The 22,645-nt window shown below is 38.7% G+C and overlaps 1 protein-coding gene across 7 annotated transcripts in view; it reads left to right on the forward strand.

Moving 5' to 3' along the window:
• Window positions 1–22,645, forward strand: part of SHANK2 (SH3 and multiple ankyrin repeat domains 2) — a 509,303-nt gene that overhangs the window by 371,483 nt on the left and 115,175 nt on the right. For all 7 annotated transcript variants that reach the window (XM_063437771.1, XM_063437775.1, XM_063437773.1 and 4 more), the window contains exon 16: window positions 2,010–2,134. In XM_063437771.1, the coding sequence (XP_063293841.1) occupies window positions 2,010–2,134 (125 nt within the window). The remainder of the gene's footprint in view (window positions 1–2,009; window positions 2,135–22,645) is intronic.

Raw genomic sequence — 22,645 nt, forward strand, 5'->3', positions numbered from 1 at the left:
AATTTGAAATCATCAAATTGCAGCTGATTTGCCAGAGTCAGAGCAGAGCAGTAACTTTATCTGATCAATATCAGTTATAACAAGGGTTCTGTTCATCAGATGTTTCTGGTTTAAGGGTTTGGTGAATATTCTATGATTGTCCCCATGGCACTTTTTTTTGCCAGTTAACTCCTAATCCAACGAAAATAAATCATGGCAAATATATTGATTGTTTGAACCGTAGTGCTCCTTAAACATCTGCATCCTAATGTAGACATTGTGTTCTAAATTCTACTCCAGAGTCAAAAAGCATGGCATTTCTGGTTTAGTTGTGTGTTTTCCAGAACGCAGAGCTTGATCCCATTGGATCTTCATGTTCACTAGGCCTTTACATGTCTGCTTTTCTTGCCAGTTGGCGTTTACCAGTTATGAAATATTCAGTATCTCAACTTAAGTCATCAAGTAACTAGGGCATCCCTGATGGCATAAGCCTTGAGCTTGCTCATTGCCCTCAATCTCTATAGCCCTCTTGGGTAGGACTTTATGTGTAGGAATCAGGGTCTTGCATTCCGTTACATTAATTCCAATTCCCAGTTATTGTATTTTATACATTAAGATAAGGTAAGCACAACACAACTATTAAAAGATTATTTATGTATAAAAAGTATTAATAATGTATTATAATAATAACAAGTTATTCTTATTAGGTTAGTTCACTGATTTGTATTAGCCTATTGCATAAATCTTTGTTTTATATAAATATATATTGCACAGAAAAGAATCACTTATGTCATAGATATAGTATACGACATATTAGGTACGATATGGATTGCTGGGAGTTGTTAAATTATAACCCATAATCAGACGTTCGTCTGTAGATTGCAAAATGTTGGTGAAATCAGGAAAAATTTAGACTTCTCCCCAACTTGTCTGTTTTACTCTGAAATTTCCAAATCTGTTATGTACTCACCACAAGTCACTTTTTAGATAAGTAATTCAAATATATACCTCACAGACAGACACCAACAAAAGATTGGTGCTATATCCTTGTAAGTGTTTCCAATAATTTGAGGGTACTAACTTTTTTCTGGCGACCCTTTAACATACTCAACGCCTTTCAATATAATTCAAAGACGTGTTCTTGAGCTCCTCTGACAAGCTATGTTTGGGGGTTTTGCTTTTTTTTTTTTTATAGTGCCCACTTTCTGCAGTGCAGTATGATGCAACATGCTGATGTATTAAATGATAGAGTTGACCAATTCTTTTTTTTAATGAATTGCTGATAAAATATGCAAAAACAACCAATCCAGATTAAAAAAAAGTAACTCACATTTGAAGCAGTTGTCTTTGTAATAAATATGGTATTATCTTGGACAAATTAAAATAGTAATGTTATAAGTGACGATGATGCTGAAAATGTGTAGCTATTTCCTTACCGATATGAACCTACTAGGGACAGTACTCACTGGTTCACATTAATTGGCCAGTTTGAACCACTGTCGTGTCCTTCACGTGGCTCTTTAGGTCATTATCTATTGGATTTTTAGCTGTTAGTGTTGACTAGTTAAGGAAGGGATCAGCCAATCAGAATGCTATAATGCTTTTCTACAAAACATTTAAAACATGCTGACTTTATCTAAAAAAAACCCTGCATGGCAGGGCTTTATTGACAGAGCAGGGCTTTTTCTGGAAGTTGTGGTACAATTATGAGCTTTTTACTTTTGAAAAGTCTTAGCTAAACTACAGTTTCAGAAACTATAGCTGTGTTTTTAGGACGTGTTTTAGTATGGGAATGTGTGAAATCATTTAAATAGCTATTTGTTAAAAAAAACTAAACAAAAAAAATAAACAACTATGCAATGTAAAATAAAAATTAAAAATGACTGCTTATTTTTTAGGCCCAAATCTCTAAAAAAAAAAGCATAGAACGTTTTTACCGGTGTGTCCTTTTTAACAATAAATTCTACGCTTTGCATGAAACTGATAACTCAGTGCCACTTAGTAACACGACATCTTGTTTCCTTCCTAAGCTGATACACCTATTGAGGAATTTAACCCAACGCCCGCGTTCCCTGCCCTGCAGTACCTGGAGTCGGTGGATGAGGATGGAGTTGCATGGCAAGCTGGCCTGAGAACTGGAGATTTCCTGATTGAGGTAGGAATGACGGTCTTTTTCCTGCTACTTCCTGGGAAATGGAAACAGGAGTCCTAGGGTTTTTAATACTGTGCTATGGAATGTGATGTTATTTGACCAGATGGCTGACTCTGTGACTTGCATTACCAACGGTTTTAGACTATTTACTTTATATGATGTAGATTGACCAGATATACCTTTTTACTTGGGATCTCAGTAACATTTTCCATAAAACATGGCGGCATCAAAAATGATTACTGTCGTGCATGGTCTCTGGTTAAAAGGAAGGGCTGATCATATTTGTTTTAGAAGTGTGTGCTGTAGATAATTACTCTGCTAGCGATGGTCTTCATGAAGATGTGAAATCTGGAGTTGTGGCATTTTCCAGGAAACTGTACGCCGTCTCCATAGAAATTACGTATATAATGGCGTCTTAAGCAGTTATATCATTCATTGCTTAACAAGCTAATTACTGGCACTATATACACTGTTCTCTTCAATGATGCAGAATCGAAAATTGCAAGGAGCAATCCACTCTTTTATCTGAATTGGTGTAGAGTGGGGGATTATATGATATAGTGTTTTGTTTGAAAATAATAGGGGATATGATCTAGAAGGTTTTATGGACGAAATAAGGATGATTTAATATTGGTTGTCTTTAGAAAGGAGAGGGAGTAAGGAAATTGACGTGTATACTTCTAAATTTTATGACACATTCTCTGAATAAACTGTATTCACAATTCCCACTTTGGGGAATGAATCCTTACATTCCATAAGAAACAGCAGAGTAAATTAACATAAAGCTCATTATTAACATTTTGTAAACCTGTTTGCCTGTTGGCCACTATATTCTTAATGCCAGCGGTTATTAATAGTTGGGAGAGGGATCTAGTGTTCCTGCTTTTAGTTTTCTTTCTCGCCATTTAACCCCTTAAGGACTAAACTTCTGGAATAAACGGGAATCATGACATGTCACACATGTCATGTGTCCTTAAGGGGGTTAAAGGGACACTGTAGACACTACGATAATTTCTTCTCATTGAATTGGTTATAGTGCCTGGAGTCATTTGGAACTGTCCCTCCATTCACTTTTGTGCAGGTTAACCGTGAAGAAGAGGCCTTGCCACCCTCCTCCATCCCAACCCTGGTCTCTACTGGTGGTATTGCTAAGGCAGAGATTACACCTCCTTAGTTATGCCAATGTATACATGAATGTGTAAGTATGATACACTGACTCCAAGCAGTAAAGAGGAGATGGGCTGCTGAGATCTCTAGCTTATCATTAAACCATTAAAACTGGTTTAACACTGAACGGAAGGAGGGCACCAGGGGACTCGAGACGCTATAACCACTTTGATGAGGTTATTACAGTGCTTACAGTGTTCCTTAAAGATTTGTTAACTGTGAAAACCACCACTCTTCTATACTTTATAATAAGTGCCTTATTCTTTCTATAGATAAAATAACCAATCAAAACGGTGTTGGATTGTCCTTTCGTCCTTGTTTTACTGATTGACTTTCCCTTCCCTTCTGCCGTCTCTTTCTAGTCTAGTATAGTGCTAATGTATGCTGATATGAACTTGGCCTTGACAGTTTACCTGGTAATGTCATGGAACATCTGACTCTATTGTGATTTATGGCTACATTTTAAAGAGATACTGAGGGCCACCTCAGAGGTTTCAGAGTGCCTGTGATGGCACACATACCATGTTTGATCTTACTGTGGTAGATTGTGTATCATTAAGCCTTTGCCCTTTTTACAAGCCTCCAATATTTTTAGCCAGACTTCATTTTGTTTTCATTTTAGGTTTGACTATAATATGTGGCATTTTTGTAAATAAAGAGACATTACTAGCTTTATGTTCAAATCATGTATCATTATATTGGCACAGGAATCTACACTTCCTTTAAGTAAAATGGAATTTCAGTTTTGCATTGTGTTGCATACGTGCATGAAAATATGTATAAAGAAAGTGCTATTTGCCAGCTTTAAAGAACAATTATCATAAACATTTAACATTTTCATCTTAAAAATTTATAAAGTAGAGATTGTAGCCGTGTTAGTCCAGTGATGCAGATGTAAAACAGATAAAATTGTATCTGTTATTTTTACAAACTTAAAGGACCACTCTAGTGCCAGGAAAGCATACTCGTTTTCCTGGCACTAGAGTGCCCTGAGGGTGCCCCCGCCCTCAGGGACCCCCTCCCGCCCAGCTCTGGAAAGGGGAAAAGGGTTAAAACTTACCTTTTTCCAGCGCTGGGCGGAGAGCTCTCCTCCTCCTCTCCGCCTCCGTTCCTCCCCGTCGGCTGAATGCGCACGCGCGGCAAGAGCTGCGCGCGCATTCAGCCGGTCGCATAGGAAAGCATTCATAATTCTTTCCTATGGACGCTTGCGTGCTCTCACTGTGATTTTCACAGTGAGAATCACGCAAGCGCCTCTAGCGGCTGTCAGTGAGACAGCCACTAGAGGAAAAAGGGGAAGGCTTAACTAATTGATAAACATAGCAGTTTCTCTGAAACTGCTATGTTTATAAAAAAATTAGTTAACCCTAGCTGGACCTGGCACCCAGACCACTTCATTAAGCTGAAGTGGTCTGGGTGCCTAGAGTGGTCCTTTAATTAAACTTAGTAATATGTTTTTTGAATGATGTACATTTATTTTTTGTTCTTAGAAAATGTAACTTTTTATCTTTCTGAGCAGTCATCTTGGGTCAGACTCTACTATTGCTGCTTAACCTAACTTGCTTGCAGATGCAGTTTCACGTAGAACAATCAGAGCAGCAGCAAGTTAGGTTGAGCAGTAGTTGGTCAGAAATCAGTCAAGTCTGACCCAGTATGGCTCGTCAACCTGATAAAAAGCTAAATGTTCTCAAAAAATGAATATGCATCATCTAAAATATAATTACATTTTATTAAATGTAATGAACTTTTTTTTTTAAATAAATAAATAATTAAAATGTGAGATCAGAAGTGCAATGATTGTCTTTTCAATCAATCAGATTTACCTGTTTTTAGTGCTATTTAGTTTCTGTTAAACTGGTGTTTAGTCATTGGGTGCACCAGAGATCTTTAACCCCTTAAGGACACATGACATGTGTGACATGTCATGATTCCCTTTTATTCCAGAAGTTTGATTCTTAAGGGGTTAAACTAATCTGGATCTCACCCTACTAAACCAGTTATGTAGTGTGATAAAGCCTATATAAAATGGGGTTTGCCAAAGAACAGCACACAACTCCTAACTTCCACAATGCTGGTTTTTGAAGGACATACAGAAGACACACAAATATCACACTCAGTTGTTAAATAATTTATTTGGTTAAAGGACCACTATAGTGCCAGGAAAACAAACTCGTTTTCCTGGCACTATAGGGTCTTTAGGTCCCCCCCCACCCTCAGGGTCCCACTCCCGTTGGGCTCTAGGGGGGGCGCTGGGGACTCTCTTCCCTCTTCTGACTTCATCCGCGCGCATTCAGTGGGTCCATAGGAAAGCATTTCTCAATGCCTTCCTATGGACGTCAGCGTCTTCTCACTGTGATTTTCACAGTAAGAAGCGCCCCTAGCGGCTGGATTAACCCTATTGTAAACATAGCAGTTTCTCTGAAACTGCTATGTTTACAGTTGCAGGGTTAACCCTAGATGGACCTGGCACCCAGACCACTTCATTGAGCTGAAGTGGTCTGGGTGCCTATAGTGGTCCCTTTAAGGGATGGTCACATTCAAATTTCATTTTCTAGGTAACAAGTGTTATATCTTTGATGTTGCCATTTCCAGCCATGAATTAAGATACTCCATTTTCTATTGAAGGGTAGAAGCCTGTTCTTTTAATGGGACAATTAAAACCGTTGATTGCTTAGCTACACAGTGCTTGAACAATCATTTTGGTAAAAAACATTTGTCGTTTTTGGTCTTGTGAATGAAAACAAATCTAATTTAAAGTACTAAAACCATCTATTAATAAACAAACGAGGCAGGACTAGACTTGCATATTCCCCCAAGAGATATATTTTTGAGGGACAGTTTTTTTCCCCCTGATAATTTCCTGCCTTTATATGAGTGTATCAAGCTCTCACAATAATCTGCCTTGTGTATAAGTGTATCACAGTGCTTGACAGTGTGTGGCTGTATGTGTGTTGGTGTACTACATAGCTACACAACTATACATCCGATTGATGTGTGTTAGTGAATCAACAGCAATACAATTCAGAGTACAGTGGTGTGTGTGAGTGAATCACACTTTACATTATTAAAACTGAAAGCTACATGTAGTATTCTAAGGGCATCACAGAGCTCCGTAGCAATAAAGCTCTCAGAACATTTGGTTAAATCAGGATTGTTGACAACTGGTCTTGCGTCCTTAAAAAAAAAAAAAAATGATGATCTTGAGTAAAAGAACAGAATACTGAATTAAGTTGTTATGGTGCCAGGAGGCCTCCTAACTCTCTCTTACCTTTAAGGGTTAAAACATTCTCAAACATTTTAACTCCAAACACTGCCCCCAGCACCAAACTCCAGGTCCCTTGGGACTATGTAGATGAGGTTGTTATGGTGACCAAATCGATCCTTTAAAGGGATACTATAGGCACAAAATCAATTCTAGCTGAATTAAGCAGTTGTGTTGTATAGATCAGGTTCTGCAGTCTCACTGCTCAAATCCTTGCCATTTATGAGTTAAACCACTTCTGTTTCTGTTGTGAAGCCCTAGCCACACCTCCCCTGGCTGATTAACACAGCTTGCATGAACAAAAATCATTTAAAATCAGATGTTAAATTGCTTTAGAAGTTAGTATCCTTTGCTCTGTAAATTGAACTTTAATCACACACAGAAGGCCCCTGCAGGGTCTAGAAAACAGTTAACAGAGCAAGAGATAGGGAATTCTAAATTAAACCGAATGTATACTGAAACAAGTTTAAAAATGATATGTCTCTTTACAGGAAGTGTTTAGAAAGGCTGTGTAAGCCACATGCAGGTGGGCATGGCTAGGGCTGCATAAACAAAGTGATTTAACTCCTAAAGTTGTTTTGGTGACTATAGTGTCCCTTTAATGGATCACTCTACACCAATAATGCACTTCAGCTTGCTGTAATGCTTTATGGATAAGGATTATGCCATGTTAATGGCACTTAATAAAAGTACCTATTTATATGAGAAATAACTCTATTAAGAAGTGCCTCTGAGGCTGTCCGTTTAACTGGCGAGGAGGTTCTATTCCTCATTCTGTTAGCTCCGCGCTTCGCTTCTCCTAAGAGTCACTGTAAGTGCACGTGTCCACAGGGCTACACAATTACCTGGTTCTCCCTAGCTGCTCCTGCATCCTCTCTGCTTGCCTCTCTCACTACGCACATGGTAGTACACGTGCATGCTCACAACTCACAATCAGAGGCTTCTCAATTGGTCATTTCACCAGTACAGACTGAACGTTCGTGCTGCAGAAAGGGAGAGGACTCACAAAGGCTGCAAGCAGATGGTCTTCACCTTTAGGAAGCAGATATATCCCCAATGACAAATTGACAACAACAAAAACAAATGCATGCATGTTTTCATGGAGGTATATCTACTAAATCGTGATTATTATTATTATTATTATTATTATTATTATTGGTGTAAAGTGTTAAAAAGTTCAGATTTACAGAAATAATATTCATATAAACAGCAAATACGGTAGCTGCAAGGACTTCTTGGGATAAAGCCAATAGACAAACCAAACGTTTAATAATCCCTCCACTTCTGCCAAAAACGGCATTGATTTAGAAAATGAAAGTTTTATTTTTGTAGCAAACTAAAAATTTAATTTAGCTGTAACCTTATCTGCCGTGAAATTCCATCACTGTTTCAAAGTTTTCCAACATGGCTGCCTCTGTGTTGTAGAGGCTTGGCTACAGTTTCCATAGAGACCGTAGCAGCGATTCTTCATTTTGGATGCTTAGATTAATAATTTAGCAGAAGCTCACAAAATCAAAATAAAGGTTAAAAGAATTGCCGTGTTGACATTTGCCGGTTGTTCTCAAGCAGAAAGAATAAGCTATAGGGCTTTGAGATAAATTAGAAAAACAAATTGGTGTGAGCCCCACCAAAACACTATTTATTTAAATAAGGCTGATTTAGACAGGTTTAGAACATCTGTTAACGCTCATTGAGTGTGCTGATCTGATCTCGGGATAAAAAGTAACCATCAAAGATAAGTGAAATATCTTAAAGCAATATATACCTAACTGAAACAAATTTAGAATATGCCAACTACTATTATTATTTTTATTATTTTATTTTATTTTAAATTTAATGAAGAGGTCAATCAAGTTATACACACAAAAAAGAGATAAATAGCTGTACCTTTAAATTCAATACATTTTCTTTTTATATAATTTTAATGCTATTGTAGCAAAACAGCTATACAGAGTTACAATAGTTAATGTGGGCAATATCAATAAATGGCTTGAATGCCCAGGCAGAAGGATCCTTTTTTCCTTTTTTTTCCCCACTTCTGTTGGCTTAAAACCAGCAATTTGGAGGTAATAAGATTTAAAACTCATAGACCAGTCTTTTGATGTCTAAATTACTGTATTACTGGATATAACTATTTATTAATATGGAGTCACTTTTTTCACATTATTCACATTCCTGACTGAAATTTACTGTGACAGATGAAAAAGTTTATTTGAAGAATAAGATGTTTGTGTGTCAGTGTGTACTTTAGAACATAGGGCTAGATGTATTAAAGGCCTACCACCCGCTATCAGAGTACCCTGGCCCCTTTCCCCAGTTCAGCAAGGGTTTGCCCTCTTACCTGGGTTTTGCGGGTCTACGTGAATCAGGTTTTACAACATCTAGATTCTGCAAAGCTGCAGAATCAGGAAATTGATCCTGCCGGCCATTTATTGGGAGAGAGCGCCAACAAACATTGATTAACCTGTCAAGGATTACTTGCATAATTAAATCTGAATCCGGTTATCCAAAAGGATATTTTGGCCCTATTTATAGGCATTCAGGGGTGTAAAGGCCTTATGGCACGATATATAGGACATAGAGCCCATAGTGTTTGCTGGTTTACAGTAAAGTTGAAAGTACATCCATGTTTTGTGGTATCCAGTGTAAGCTTTCTAAACATTCAATTAAGAAATACTATCAGTTACTGTTACAGATCTATTTCATACCCCCGGGCAATCGCACTAGCACAGCAGCATATAGGAGTTGTGTAGATCAATATCCAATGTTCTGCCAATTCCAAAGGCTCTTTCATTTGGTCATGAGAGACCCTGAGGTGTTAGATAAGTGAAACAGGATATTATTGCCGGCAAAAAAGGCCTCTGCGTGCTGTGAGCCTCACAGTCAGCTGATACCTTGTAACCTGGGACAAGACACGCAGAGAGGGAACTGGGGACAGCTTAGTCCACTCCTCCGTTCTGTATGCTAAGATACAATATGTTCTCTTCACAGATACTGTTTTCAATTTGAGAGCTGATAGGCATTGTCTGCCATTTGTCTATATAATGTAAAGGACTATAAAAAGCACTTTATGTGGCTCAGAAACACAAAGTTTTCTCATGGCGTTTGAAACACATTGAAATTCCACACATTCTAACAATATGGGCCTTACATACCCAAGAACAAAATGAGGCGAGCTATACCTTTGTTAAACATTGTTGACATTCAACGTACCGTGGTCTTTATTGTTGTAAATAAATAAACTCTGCAGAGTCCGTATATTAAGCAGGCAAATATCTTTAACCCCTTAAGGACACATGGCATGTGTGACATGTCATGATTCCCTTTTATTCCCAAAGTTTGGTCCTTAAGAGGTTAAGAGGTTTAATAGTTTGTCGAAACACTAGATTGGGGAAGATGAATAATAAGACATTTGTTTGTTTGTTTTACTTTTGTCACGTCTACTATCTGGTTCACTGTTAATATTGACAATCTCTCTTTGTGGTGTATGAATAATGTTTTATTGGTACAGTGTTAGCCAGATAACTAAATTATTATAAAATATAGTGTATGTATAGTGTCTGTAGTTTCATAGTTTTGTATAGTTTTTTGTATTTTTCAAACTTGATTCATAACTGGTGTTAGTTACATATGATATTCTTGCAAGAGATAAAGGCCGTTATATTTATGAAATTAAGAGCAACACAAATAAAAAGGCAGAAAACAGCAAATCCACTTTAATAAAATGTAAACATATGTTTATACTAGTGTCAGGTCGCACTTCAGGATTTTTACTATTATTTTGATTAGCCCTTATATTTAACAAATATGTTTTTCGGCGGCTTTACCTGTAGAAATTCATGTTATTTTATATTTACTAGCGGTCAATCATTGGTAAAATGTCTGCCCTTTTCTGTAGTTGAGTTTAATATGTGAAAGTGGAGATACAGATACAATGTTTGTCTTCCTCTTCCTCCAATGCAATATGCGTGCTGGATGTGCCTGGATTGTGATGTCACTTCCTAAATATGTGTTTAAATAATTGACACACGTTACATTTTTTATGTTCTATTCAACTGTGAATTGTCCAGAGAAATATCAGTTTCCATTTAAGACCCACTGTATCAATTTGTGTTTGGGTGATAAATTTTGTCTGTCTTGTTCACTAATGGTCTTAATGCAGACAGTGATTTCATGTACAAATAATATTTACTTCCTTTCTCCCGCTTGTCTTTTTAATACCTTTTCAATCACAGATGGCATTGATTTAAGTCACACAATGTCTCTGGGGACTCTGTGGTTTGTGTAGTTTTAAAGATTAGTTGTTTTTTGATTGTTTTGTGATGGAGGTACAAGTAATGTAAGCTCATTATACGTAGAGATTACTAGCAACACCAATGATTTTAATTAGAAGTCCAAATCATGGGATTCTAATTGTAAAAGCCATGTGTTCTTGCACAGACGATAGGCTGAGTTATTCTCCTATAGCCACCTGTAAACCGACACTCAATGTTTATTCAATATAAAACCTACCAGTGAGCTGCACTATTAACTATTGTTAATGAGCACATTAATTAATGGATTGAAGTTTGAGACGTATCCAAATATTAATCATGCACATGGAGCAATTAAGATCTGGCATATTCCATACACAGTGGAGACACAATTTACTGGGTTTGGAACTACGGAAAAGAGAATGACTTATCATTTAAAGGTACAACCTATGGTTGTAAAATAAATGAATAAAAAATATATTAAAAAAACATATATTTGCGTACTCACATACTAAATTGGTTTTATAGAGACCACTCTAACTGAAACAAATCCAGAGGTAACTTTACCTACGTTTATGCAAACAATAAACTTATATAGAAAAAGAGTCCTTAAAAATAAATAAAGTATAGTAGCTTGCCAGTGCCTACGATTGTTTCTGGTTTTGCTTTAATTCCTGCCGAATGTTTGTATCTGCCAGTATTGTATATTTAGTGTGTTAGTCAGTAACATTCTGCCAATGCAGCATCCAATAATATTCCAATTTCACAAGTGAAGATAAGTAAATTATGGATAAAAATACAATTTGTATAAAAATCCTGTCTGGGTTGAATAGTATTTCGTTGACACTTAATTCTTCCTTAAAGGGACACTATAGTTACCAGGACAGCTACAGCTTAATGTATATGTACTAGTGTATATAGCCTGTCCCTGCAGGATTTTTAATGTACAAACTGCCTGTCACGTTGCAAAGTTGGGCTTCAATCTCTCAAACAAATCAAATGTATATAGTCACAGGACGGTAAACTTTGAATTTCTGGTCCATGTAGTATGAATGACTAGCCTATAAACTGAGCTTTTCTTCACAGAGTTCAATACTAGTTAAAGGAACACTAAATTATTAGGACTACAAACATGTAAAGTCTTTGAATGGCTGTTTATTTTATTCACCTTTTCTCCATCACCATTCTCGCCACGGTTGGCCCTGCCTTAATGGCTGAGATCATCACTCTGGATGATCTCAGCCAATCGAAATTCATTGGAAGGCTCTACCGTGCTGTGCAAATCAGCATCTCCTCAGGAATGCATTTAATCAGTGGATCTCTACGGGGGACTTTCAGCATCTCCATGGACAGCGTTGACACGCTGAACACCAGTGCTGCCACTGTGCAGCACTGAAATCGGAAGCACCTCTAGTGGACGTCTGAGTGGCTGCCACTAGAGATGGAAACAGGCAGCAATGTGAAGATTGCATTTACATTGAAAAGCCACCAGGGGCTGGCTGTAGACAAATGTGCACAATATAAATACAAAGTTGCACATTTTACAAGGTATTGAAGCCATTATTATTTATTGATTTACTGTCTGTCTACAATGCCATCAATCTCGCTATCTCTCATTCTCTAGAGTAATACAAGACCTGCCTGAATAGCCTGATGCTGATTTAGGATCTAATAAGGTTCAGCCAGCCCACCTTTGAATCACTTTACTGCCATCACAGACCCAAACATAGCAGAATTTTGACCTGCAACATTGACAGAATTCTGGTTTAAAATTTCTAAACTTTATTTCAAAAAGTTTATAAAATAGCAACGCCGTGAATAGTGGGTTAGGATTCCTGACACATTTAGTGCTTGTATATAAACCTAGAATACATTTTACAGTGCTGAATAGTGTGAAATATAGCTCCCCTAACTCTGTGCTGTCATCCCCTATTTGTTTTATGGATTTTACCATTTATTACAACTTTTGTCAGCATTCGATTTATTTCCATGTTGTCAGGACAGCCATTTGTTGTATCATGAATTTTGTTTGCAGATGTTTGTTCCATCCGTCTTGGCAGCCAACAAGTTAAAAATAATTTGTAAATTGGGTCATGCTTGTAGCCTTGGAGTATTTAGATGCAGAGAAGAACCATAGCTAAGAGCTTTGTGGAGTTGAGGGCTCCAAGCTTATTGAAATAGTCTCGGGGACACAAGAAGACATGTCAAAAAGTAAAACAAACATATTTGAGGTCTCAACCTTTGTTTAATGCACATTCTTATAGTAAGTCAAAAGCTACTGGCAATGTTTGATTATGTATTTTGTCTGTTTGCAAAGAAAACGGTCAAACTATATTATTACTTTAAAAAGTTTACATTTAATTTAGCCTTGTTGTTTATGATATTTGATCAAGATTGGAATAGCCATGTCAGTCTAGTAGCTGACATACACAGTAAAGGAGGAGACTATATTTGAAAGAAGAAAAACTACCACAACAAGAGAACATAGTCTTAAATTAGAGGAGCAAAGGTTTAAAAATAATATCCGGAAGTATTACTTTACTGAGAGGGTAGTGGATGCATGGAATAGCCTTCCAGCGGAAGTGGTAGAGGTTAACACAGTGAGGGAGTTTAAGCATTAGTGGGATAGGCATAAGGCTATCCTAACTATAAGATAAGGCCAGGGACTAATGAAAGTATTTAGAAAATTGGGCAGACTAGATGGGCCTTATAGCTCATATCTGCTGTCACGTTCTATGTTTCTATACCCAAAAAAGTTTTATTGCAATATTGCTCCTAACCTGAAAGAGGGGCCTGCTCCTTTTTTGGTATTTTGTCATGAATATATAAGTTAATTCATTTTATGGAATCTTTTCACTTAAACTGGCACCATAATTATCCATATGAGCACCTCTTATCGTCTTAAGAACATGCACAATTGAAGCTGGGGAAGAGTCCCATAGCTCTTTTTTAAATTGCTTGGCACTAGCCCAGGATGTTGGGTTTGTGAATGCACACCAGCCTGTCATTACCTGCACAGTCCTTCTGACCAAAGGGGACTTAAAGATGGCTGCCCCCATAGAGCAAGGCTAAGTCAGCGATGCACTGAAGAAAGGCATTTATTTATATGTATAATTAAAAAATAAAACACACATAGAGGCTATAGTGATTGTAATAGTTTGTTTTAAATAATAATAAAAAAATGGTTTTCCTTTTATCCCAGTATCTGGGATTCAGTGACCTATATGTGGGAACAAAGATTCTGACCAGCAGTCACTATACGCCATTCAATGACTCCTGTTTTACAGATAGAAATTGTGCATCTCAACTCCATCAGAGCTGAAAATACGTCCTGGTGAGAGCTGTTCTAAAAAGTAGATTCTTTGTTGTTTTCCTGGGGGATTAAGTCTGGATCTACAGCTTAAATAGCACAAACACATCACAAGATCATCCAACAGCTTTCTTTTGAGTTTAGTAACCATCGACTCGATATAAACAGGTCCACATGAAATGCTGCATATATTAGAACACGTCTGTGTCATGCAAAGCAACGGTATAGCTTGGAGGAAAGACAAGACAGTGGGGATATGATAGAAACATTTAAATACATAAAGGGAATCGACACAGTAAAGGAGGACACTATATTTAAAAGAAGAAAAACTACCACAACCAGAGGACATAGTCTTAAATTAGAGGGACAAAGGTTTAAAAATAATATCAGTAAGTATTACTTTACTGAGAGGGTAGTGGATGCATGGAACAGCCTTCCAGCTGAAGTGGTAGAGGTTAACACAGTAAAGGAGTTTAAGCATGCGTGGGATAGGCATAAGGCTATCCTAGCTATAAGATAAGGCCAGGGACTAATGAAAGTATTTAGAAAATTGGGCAGACTAGATGGGCCAAATGGCTTTTATCTGCCGTCACATTCTATGTTTCTGTTGGCATACTTGCAATGTTATGAAACAAGTGTTTTGTTACAGAAATTAAAACAGAAAAGAAAGACAGTAGTAACTGTAAACATTGCATGAATGGTTAAACTTCATACAAAATCTCAAATCATAAATGCTGAAATAAAACGTGACCTCCAGTATGAGCCCCTGTGAAGTTTCAGTAGGTAAACTTTTTCATACACTTGATTCTGATGAGTAATTTACTATGTCCATGGTCCATAGTGGTAGTCCTATAGCTGTGGTTCTTGGTCTCGTTAACCATTGTGTCTAATTCAAAGTGACCTCCATAATCTTAGTGTACAGCTAAGAAAGATTATGTGCAATAGATAGTTTTTCAGTTAAATTAATAACTTTTTTTTCTATTTTGGATCATTTAAACTACTTAGGGTAGGTTGTCTTTTGGGATTCAATGCACTATAAACTTTAACATTTATCTAAAGACTTTGAGAAGCACAATGTGAAGACATTGCCATGTTCATACAGAAATGCTGACGAGCCAGACAGTTTTCATTTGCATTCTGTGAAAACCGTGGCTCTTGACACGATGTAAAATTCACTTGTTGTGCATCTAGCCCCCTTAGCACATTAGTCACAGTACATTCCACGTTCCCACAAAATTGTTTTCACAATGTATAAACCTGCAAAGTAACTGCTGATCTAAAAAAACTCCCCAAAAAACAAGTAGATTAAAATAAACAAGCTTATGGGGGATGTTTTCCACATAATAGATATATTATAGGCATCATTAAATATATTTAATAAGCCAGTTTTCTCCATAGCCCCGTGCTCCCAGCTGAATGTACATGTCCTAACAATATATTTGAGTTTCTGTAATGTCTAAAACCAGTATTTCTGCTGAACAATGAATTTAACTACATGCAAGTTTAATTTAGCAAAACGTAATTTTACCATTTAAATGTGTCTGCATACATTAATTCTGATGGTCTTCCTTAATAGATTCATGTGCTTCTCGATTTAGTTTTTTCTTTTTCTTTTATAATTATATATCTGTAAAGATATTACTCAAATGTATTGCTAGAGTGACAAAAGTAATTTGATTTCCTTTGTGCCCCATTGGACTATCACATGATGCAGGGCAGACACTAAAGTCACCATGAACACTTCATCTCAATGAAGTGGTCCAGCTGCAGTGAGCCTGTCCTTTTAATAATGGATTATAAAACATTGCAGTTTGTTTTTAGATATTGCTGTCTGTCACAGTAATCGTAAGCAAAACATGCAGTGTATGAAACCCAGAAAAATAACACAGATAAAAAAAACATGTTACCAGTCCTTAGATGTGACCAGACATCATGAAAGACAGAGTAATCGAATAACAAAATCAAAATAAAGAACACTATAAATGTACTAAAGGGATCCAGAAACATTCAAGATAGTCTCCTCTCTGTAGCCAAATGCTTCCATTGTGAGATCTTGATGACCTCTAGAACAGTCAGATCCTTCTCATAGGGAAGCATTGTGGACATTTATGTGCAATGATTTTCATGAATCCAATGCTTGTCTAGCAGCGTTCACTATCATCATGCTGTTGGTAATTATCCCGAATGTGGAGAGTTGTGAAAATCTTAGTTCTTTCTTCTTCTAAGGAAGAAATACCTCTAATTGTTGTCTGTTTGCCAGTGTCAGGATCAGGACAGGGATCCAACACGCAGAGTACAAACAGTAGAAAGGTACGTATACCGGGCCTTAGAATGGCCGGACTAACGTACAGAGAATAACAGAGAATAGTCAGAGACAAGCCGAGGTCGAGGGAACGAGAAGACAGGTAAGCGAGAGACAAGCCGGGTCAGAGGGATAACAGAGATAAGCAGAATAGTACAACAAGCCGGGTCAAAACCAAAGAGAATACTAGAATACAAGAGCACTGAGTGACTAGACAAGCTAGACCCACGACAGGGCAATGAGCTGACGAGAGAAGCAAGCTTAAATACCCTGAGTCCGGAGAGTAGACACGCCTCAGCTGGGTGCTGATTGGATAAAGCCAATAGAGTGGCAGGTCGCTCGGGATAGCGTCAAGACGTCACGTATCGGGCGTCATGTTAGAAAAGGAAGCGGATCCCTTGCGGCCAGCGTTAGAATGACTGGATGGACCGCGAGGAACGGGAGATATGGCGTGTCTAGACGGATAAACAACTAAGTCTCTACCCTTCTCAAAGGTAGAGACCTCAGGTGCCCTGACAGCCAGCCACTTGAATCATATTTAAGCCAAAATGTAAATATTCAGAAACTGCAGTGTGTTTTAGATTGTTAGTGAAAAGGGACAGTATATGTGCACCAAAACCACTACATACATGACGATGTAGACATTTTGGTGCTTGGAGTGTCAGACTGTTCTGTACCAAAAATGCTACGGTCTCATCCCCTTGCTCTTACACTCCAAATGTTTCCACATTAAATCTGAATAGGGAAAACGAAGCCATAAAACCCAGATTGTGACTATGAACGAGTTAAGAGAGCTCTTTCGGATCTAATTAGATTTTTTTTTTTTTGAAAATTCATAGTCTACTGAATAACATTGTTTGGGTTAGCTGTTTTGTTGAACATGTTCTACAGAACGTTTTAGAACCTAGCTCAAACTATTTCCATGTGAATGGAAATGTATATCTTGAATCTTAATTAAGTTAATACTTACCTATTTTGTGTTTCATATTGGTATGTCATTGGAAATGTGTTATTGGATACAGATGAATCAGTCAGAGCAGATATATTGGTTTGTGAACCTCTTTTCCTAGTAGTTTGTGCGCCATGTTTTTATTTAATTCTTCCTAATTTTAAGTTACTGTTGTGAAAATATAGGGACTATTTAACCTAGTGACCCTCCTTTCTGACAATACTCTATGCCTTAGGACTATTTAGATTAATAATTAGCTCCCAGTGGTTAAGCCCTACTCATTTTTTCTACTTTTAACTACACTACACTACATGTATCTTGACTGTTGGATGAACTCTATCAAGCAGAATATTCGGCAGCAGCCATCAATTAACATTCGTGATGCAAAACAAAGTCCATAATTTGTTTTTAGTTTTGTGGTAACATACTTTCTACATGCTTGATAATGATTCAGCAGGTTCCAATTTTAAATAATGAATCCACAAATGCTCTTCCTCAGCTAGTAAGACAATTGCTAAATTACTTATTGCACTTAATTAAGATAAATCAGTTGTTTTTTTAAATGCCCCCTTTTTCAAAAACCTACCCAGTCCTTTCTTAAACATGATTGTAATGTTAGATTCATCTTGACCACAGTAAGTAGAGGGGACCAGCTCCAGGCACCATGACCACATTATTGATTTGAAGTGGTCATCATACCTCCCAACATTTTAAATGGACAAAGAGGGACACTTTAGTTGTATGTGTGTGAGTGGAGGCGTGGTCTGGGGTGGGTTGTTATGAGAAATTTTAGATGACTTACTCATCAACTATTCTGAAACTAAAATGTAATTAAGAACAAGAACCAGGTATTTTATTAAAAGCAATAAGACGCCAACACCAAAGTAAATGGCAAAAAGATTAATTGCACCGTATTGACCAAATCTCAGGGTCTTGATAAAGGGTCTCCCTTCTGTTTTTAAGGCAAGGCTCTGTAATTAAAGTATATCGGGTCTCCCATAATGACCATAAACTTGCTGATCAGATTTTTTAACCCCAAACCCCAGAAATATTTGCACATGAGATCTGTTATATCACAAGTGTGAGATAACATCATTGTTGATAGAGAAAGAAAAAAAAAAAGTGCAGCAAATTTTTCGGGGTTAACAATTTTCCTTAAGAACCAATTTTGCAATTTGTTTGTGTTAATCCTAATTCGAATAACTTTTAAATTGTTGGATGGTTCTACTGACTTGAATGTGTGTTGATGACACCTAAAATGATTGCAAGTTTCCCAATTTCGAATCCAGTCCCTGACTTTGAAGACTGTAATCCCTGAAGGCCGTCAATTATCTCTCAGCTCAGGCATGAAGTCTGCTGAGAAGTTGCAAACAGACTTTTCTTGCTTTCAAAAAAAATAAAAATCCAATACCTTATAAGCATTTATCTGGCCACATTGCACCAGGCACATTATCAGCTGGCAAACATCTGTGAGACCGACCATGTGTCCAGTTGCAGAAGTGCTCAGTGCACATGTGGGGAGGATTTCTGGAGCGCACCGTACAACTTTGAACCCATTATTGGTTTGATAAATTGACACACAGAGTGAGAGAGCAGGCTTATTACCATTCTAGTGAGGATTTAACTTGTTTATTTTATTAGTCGGAGCCTGGTGTTTTTAGATTAAGCAAGCTGATGAATGTTTGTATATTTACCATTTCTTTAGTTGATGTACTCTTGCCTACTTTTGCCCATGGCAAGTGGAGTAGATGAGAGGTTGTTTTTAATGTTTTTGAATAGACCTTTAGACCATTATTTCTTAAATGATTTGGAAATCAGGTTGATGTAGATAAATACGTACTCTTCTTTCAACTCTAAAGAACATGATGCAGAATGCCCTGCTTGTTACCATTTCCTGTTGCACTTAAATCTGCTTAAACAAGACATTCTAAGCACCGTACTCACAAATTATATTGTTAACTTGTTTCTGAATAGTTTGTGGAAAAGCCAAGACTGTCATGGCACCCGAAGCCACAGATTTCTGCTACAGAAATTTTACTTGCACGTTTTAGCTTACATTTTAGCAGTATGTGTTCGTTGGCACTTGCAACCAGGGCCGGATTAAGAGCACAGTGGGCCTGGAGCTGACAATTATGATGGGCAGAATTACGGACTCTTATTGACCAAAATCACTAAAACAATCATACCTCCCAAGCGTGATGTATCTGATGGAGATGGTGCCCGAGGGAAACTCATAGGATGCAGCTATAAGAAAACACATACTCTATGCTAATCTCTCTCTAATTTATGCTTTCATCTTTCTATTTATTTTTATTTTTTTTATTCTTTATTTTATTTGTGCATAGAAAATTCACATCTGGCTTACAATGCCACAACAGCTAAGGTAAGCATTTTTCAACATAGCATGACAGTAGTTAGGCATTAGTGGGTATAGCACAATTTTGTATATAATAATGTCGCTTCTCTAGGTGTTGTTCTATGATGCTGAACAGGAAAGATGAGTTACACGATAAGACAGAGCAGGATAAGATATGGTTAAAGGGACACTATAGTCACCTGAACAACTTTAGCTTAATGAAGCAGTTTTGGTGTATAGAACATGCCCCTGCAGCCTCACTGCTCAATCCTCTGCCATTTAGGAGTTAAATCCCTTTGTTTATCAACCCTAGTCACACCTCCCTGCATGTGACTTGCACAGCCTTCCATAAACACTTCCTGTAAAGAGAGCCCTATTTAGGCTTTCTTTATTGCAAGTTCTGTTTAATTAAAATTTTCGTATGCCCTGCTATGTTAATAGCTTGCTAGATCCTGCAAGAGCCTCCTGTATGTGATTAAAGTTCAATTTAGAGATTGAGATACAATTATTTAAGGTAAATTACATCTGTTTGAAAGTGAAACCAGTGTTTGTTTTCATGCAGGCTCTGTCAATCAGAGCCAGGGGAGGTGTGGCTAGGGCTGCATAAACAGAAACAAAGTGATTTAACTCCTAAATGACAGTGAATTGAGCAGTGAAATTGCAGGGGAATAATCTATACACTAAAACTGCTTTATTTAGCTAAAGTAATTTAGGTGACTATAGTGTTCCTTTAATGCTATAATGTATGGTGTTGCTATTAGGAGGTTGCCTAAAAATATCTGCATGTTGGTTGTGGAGCTATCGCTAGTGATTATGCTAAATATTTAGAGGCTTCAGGCTTTTAGTACCTCTATAGTTTGTTAATATAGCTTCAGCTAACACTGCATACGTTTAAATGTGTAGGCTAAACCATCAAAGCAAAAATATATTTAACGCAGATCTTATTATAACGCTTGCCCCCAGTCCGCTCAGCCGAAGCTCCCAGAGGATGAGGTGCAGCCCTTGGGCAACCGAAGCCCAGCATGTGTGGGCAGGTCGCTCCTCCAAGCCCCTCTGATGCGGTGTGTACCGGAGGTCTATCCTGACCGCTCGCTAGAACCGTAGTGTGTGGGTGTCCGGCACCTCTTAGTGAGGAGTCCTCCTTCTGCAGGTTGATTGCCGACAGGAGCCCTCCCGGGCAACTCGGGATACAGGTGAGAGGCAGTTGGTGTGGCTATTGTGCCGGGAATTTGGTGCGCAGCTTGTGACGTCCATCTGTGTCTGCACCTCTGCGGTAGCACGCGTGGGACACACAGTAGAGGCCGCCTCCATGCCTTTGTATCCTGTTCTCTTGAGTCGCATGCTGCAAGGTTTGGCGACGGTTTCGCCGTCTCTCCGTGCGGCATGTCCGGGATGTCTGAGCCGCCTTGTTGGCTGTGAGCGTGAGATGAGAGCAAGTATTTACCGCCTGCGCACATGGCGCCCGCCATTTTAGGTGTGGCGGTCGGGCTCCCCAGCCTCAGTTGCAGCGTCGCGGTCAGGGCCACAGGGTGAGGGCCGGGATTACCCCCCCGGCCCAGAGGGGGGGGGGGGGGGAACAGAGCCGGAACCGTGCCGGTCTGTACCCGCAGCTGGGTTCCGTGGGGCAGCAGCCGTCTGCCCCACTCACCGCAGGAGAAGGCCCCGGTTGAGGCAATGTGTTTTTCTCCCCCGGGGGACTGAAGCTCGGTGAGCCAGCCTCTCCCTGGGTCCTGCAGTATCTCAGCTCTGGGTATCTGCTCTGGCTGTCTGATTTTAGGTGGTGAGACATGTTTTAGAGAGGTAAATGTTGTCGAATTGCAGGAGCTGCTCAGGCTTGCGACCATCCAGCTCGGCGGTCCGGCCCCCCCCCCCCACCCCACCCCATGCTTTCATCTTTCAAGTAAATCCATAACCCCTAACAGCAGTGTCCAGTGAAGCAGGAAGTCAATGGGTGGGGTAAAAGGGTGTGCCACTGGCGCAAATCATGTGACAAGACCTGCCAAAAGGGGTGAACATGCCCAAAAAGGGGGCATGTTTGTCCAAAGAATTGGAAGGTCAGCCTGGCATGAATACATGTCAGGCTGCCTGCCAATCCTGCAGGCTGCCCAACTAAGGACATACTATGCAGGCAGCACCTTGAGCTTGACATAAATGCGTCTAATAATGCGCTCACTCCATGCTTTCTAAGGACTGTCCCCTAGCACTCGCTGGTCCACTTGTCTCCTTACCTTCTTACTAGCAGGCAGAAGTTCCTGGTATATAGTCTGAGAAAGAGAAAAGGTGTATGTAGTGAGTGTAGAAGAAAGGGGACATGCCACAGTGTTAGAGAGACCAACGTCTGCATTACCTAAACTAATTTTAAGGTCAGCCAGTCCACACAAGTTTTGTTCCCATACATCTCTCTTAAGCTTAAGCTTCCAAACTTAAAGGGACACTATAGTCACCAGAACAACTACAGCTTATTGTATTTGTTCTGGTAAGTAGAATCATTCCATTCAGGCTTTTTGCAGTAAACACTGTCTTTTCAGAGAAAATAACTCCACTGGCCGCTCCTTAGATGGCTGCTAGAGGTGCTTCTTGGGGCAGTACTGCCTAGTGTGCAGCACTGCCATTCAGTGTCTCCACCCTCTGCATGCAGACACTGAACTTTCCTCATAGAGATGCATTGATCCAGTTTATCTTTATGAGGAGATGCTGATTGGACAGGGCTATGTTGGACTTGTGCTGGCTCTGCCCCTGATCTGCCTAGTAGTCAGTCTCAGCCAATCCTATGGGGAAGTATTGTAATTTGCTCAGATCACCACTTCTGAGCCAGCAGCTGCAGAATTGAATACAGGTAATATTTTACTATATTTAGTGGGGCAAGAAGGGGCCATGGTGGTGGTTTTAACATAATAGGGTCAGAAATACATGATTGT

The sequence above is a fragment of the Pelobates fuscus genome, chromosome 12 (genome assembly GCF_036172605.1).
Source record: "Pelobates fuscus isolate aPelFus1 chromosome 12, aPelFus1.pri, whole genome shotgun sequence".
NCBI classification, from domain to species: domain Eukaryota; kingdom Metazoa; phylum Chordata; class Amphibia; order Anura; family Pelobatidae; genus Pelobates; species Pelobates fuscus.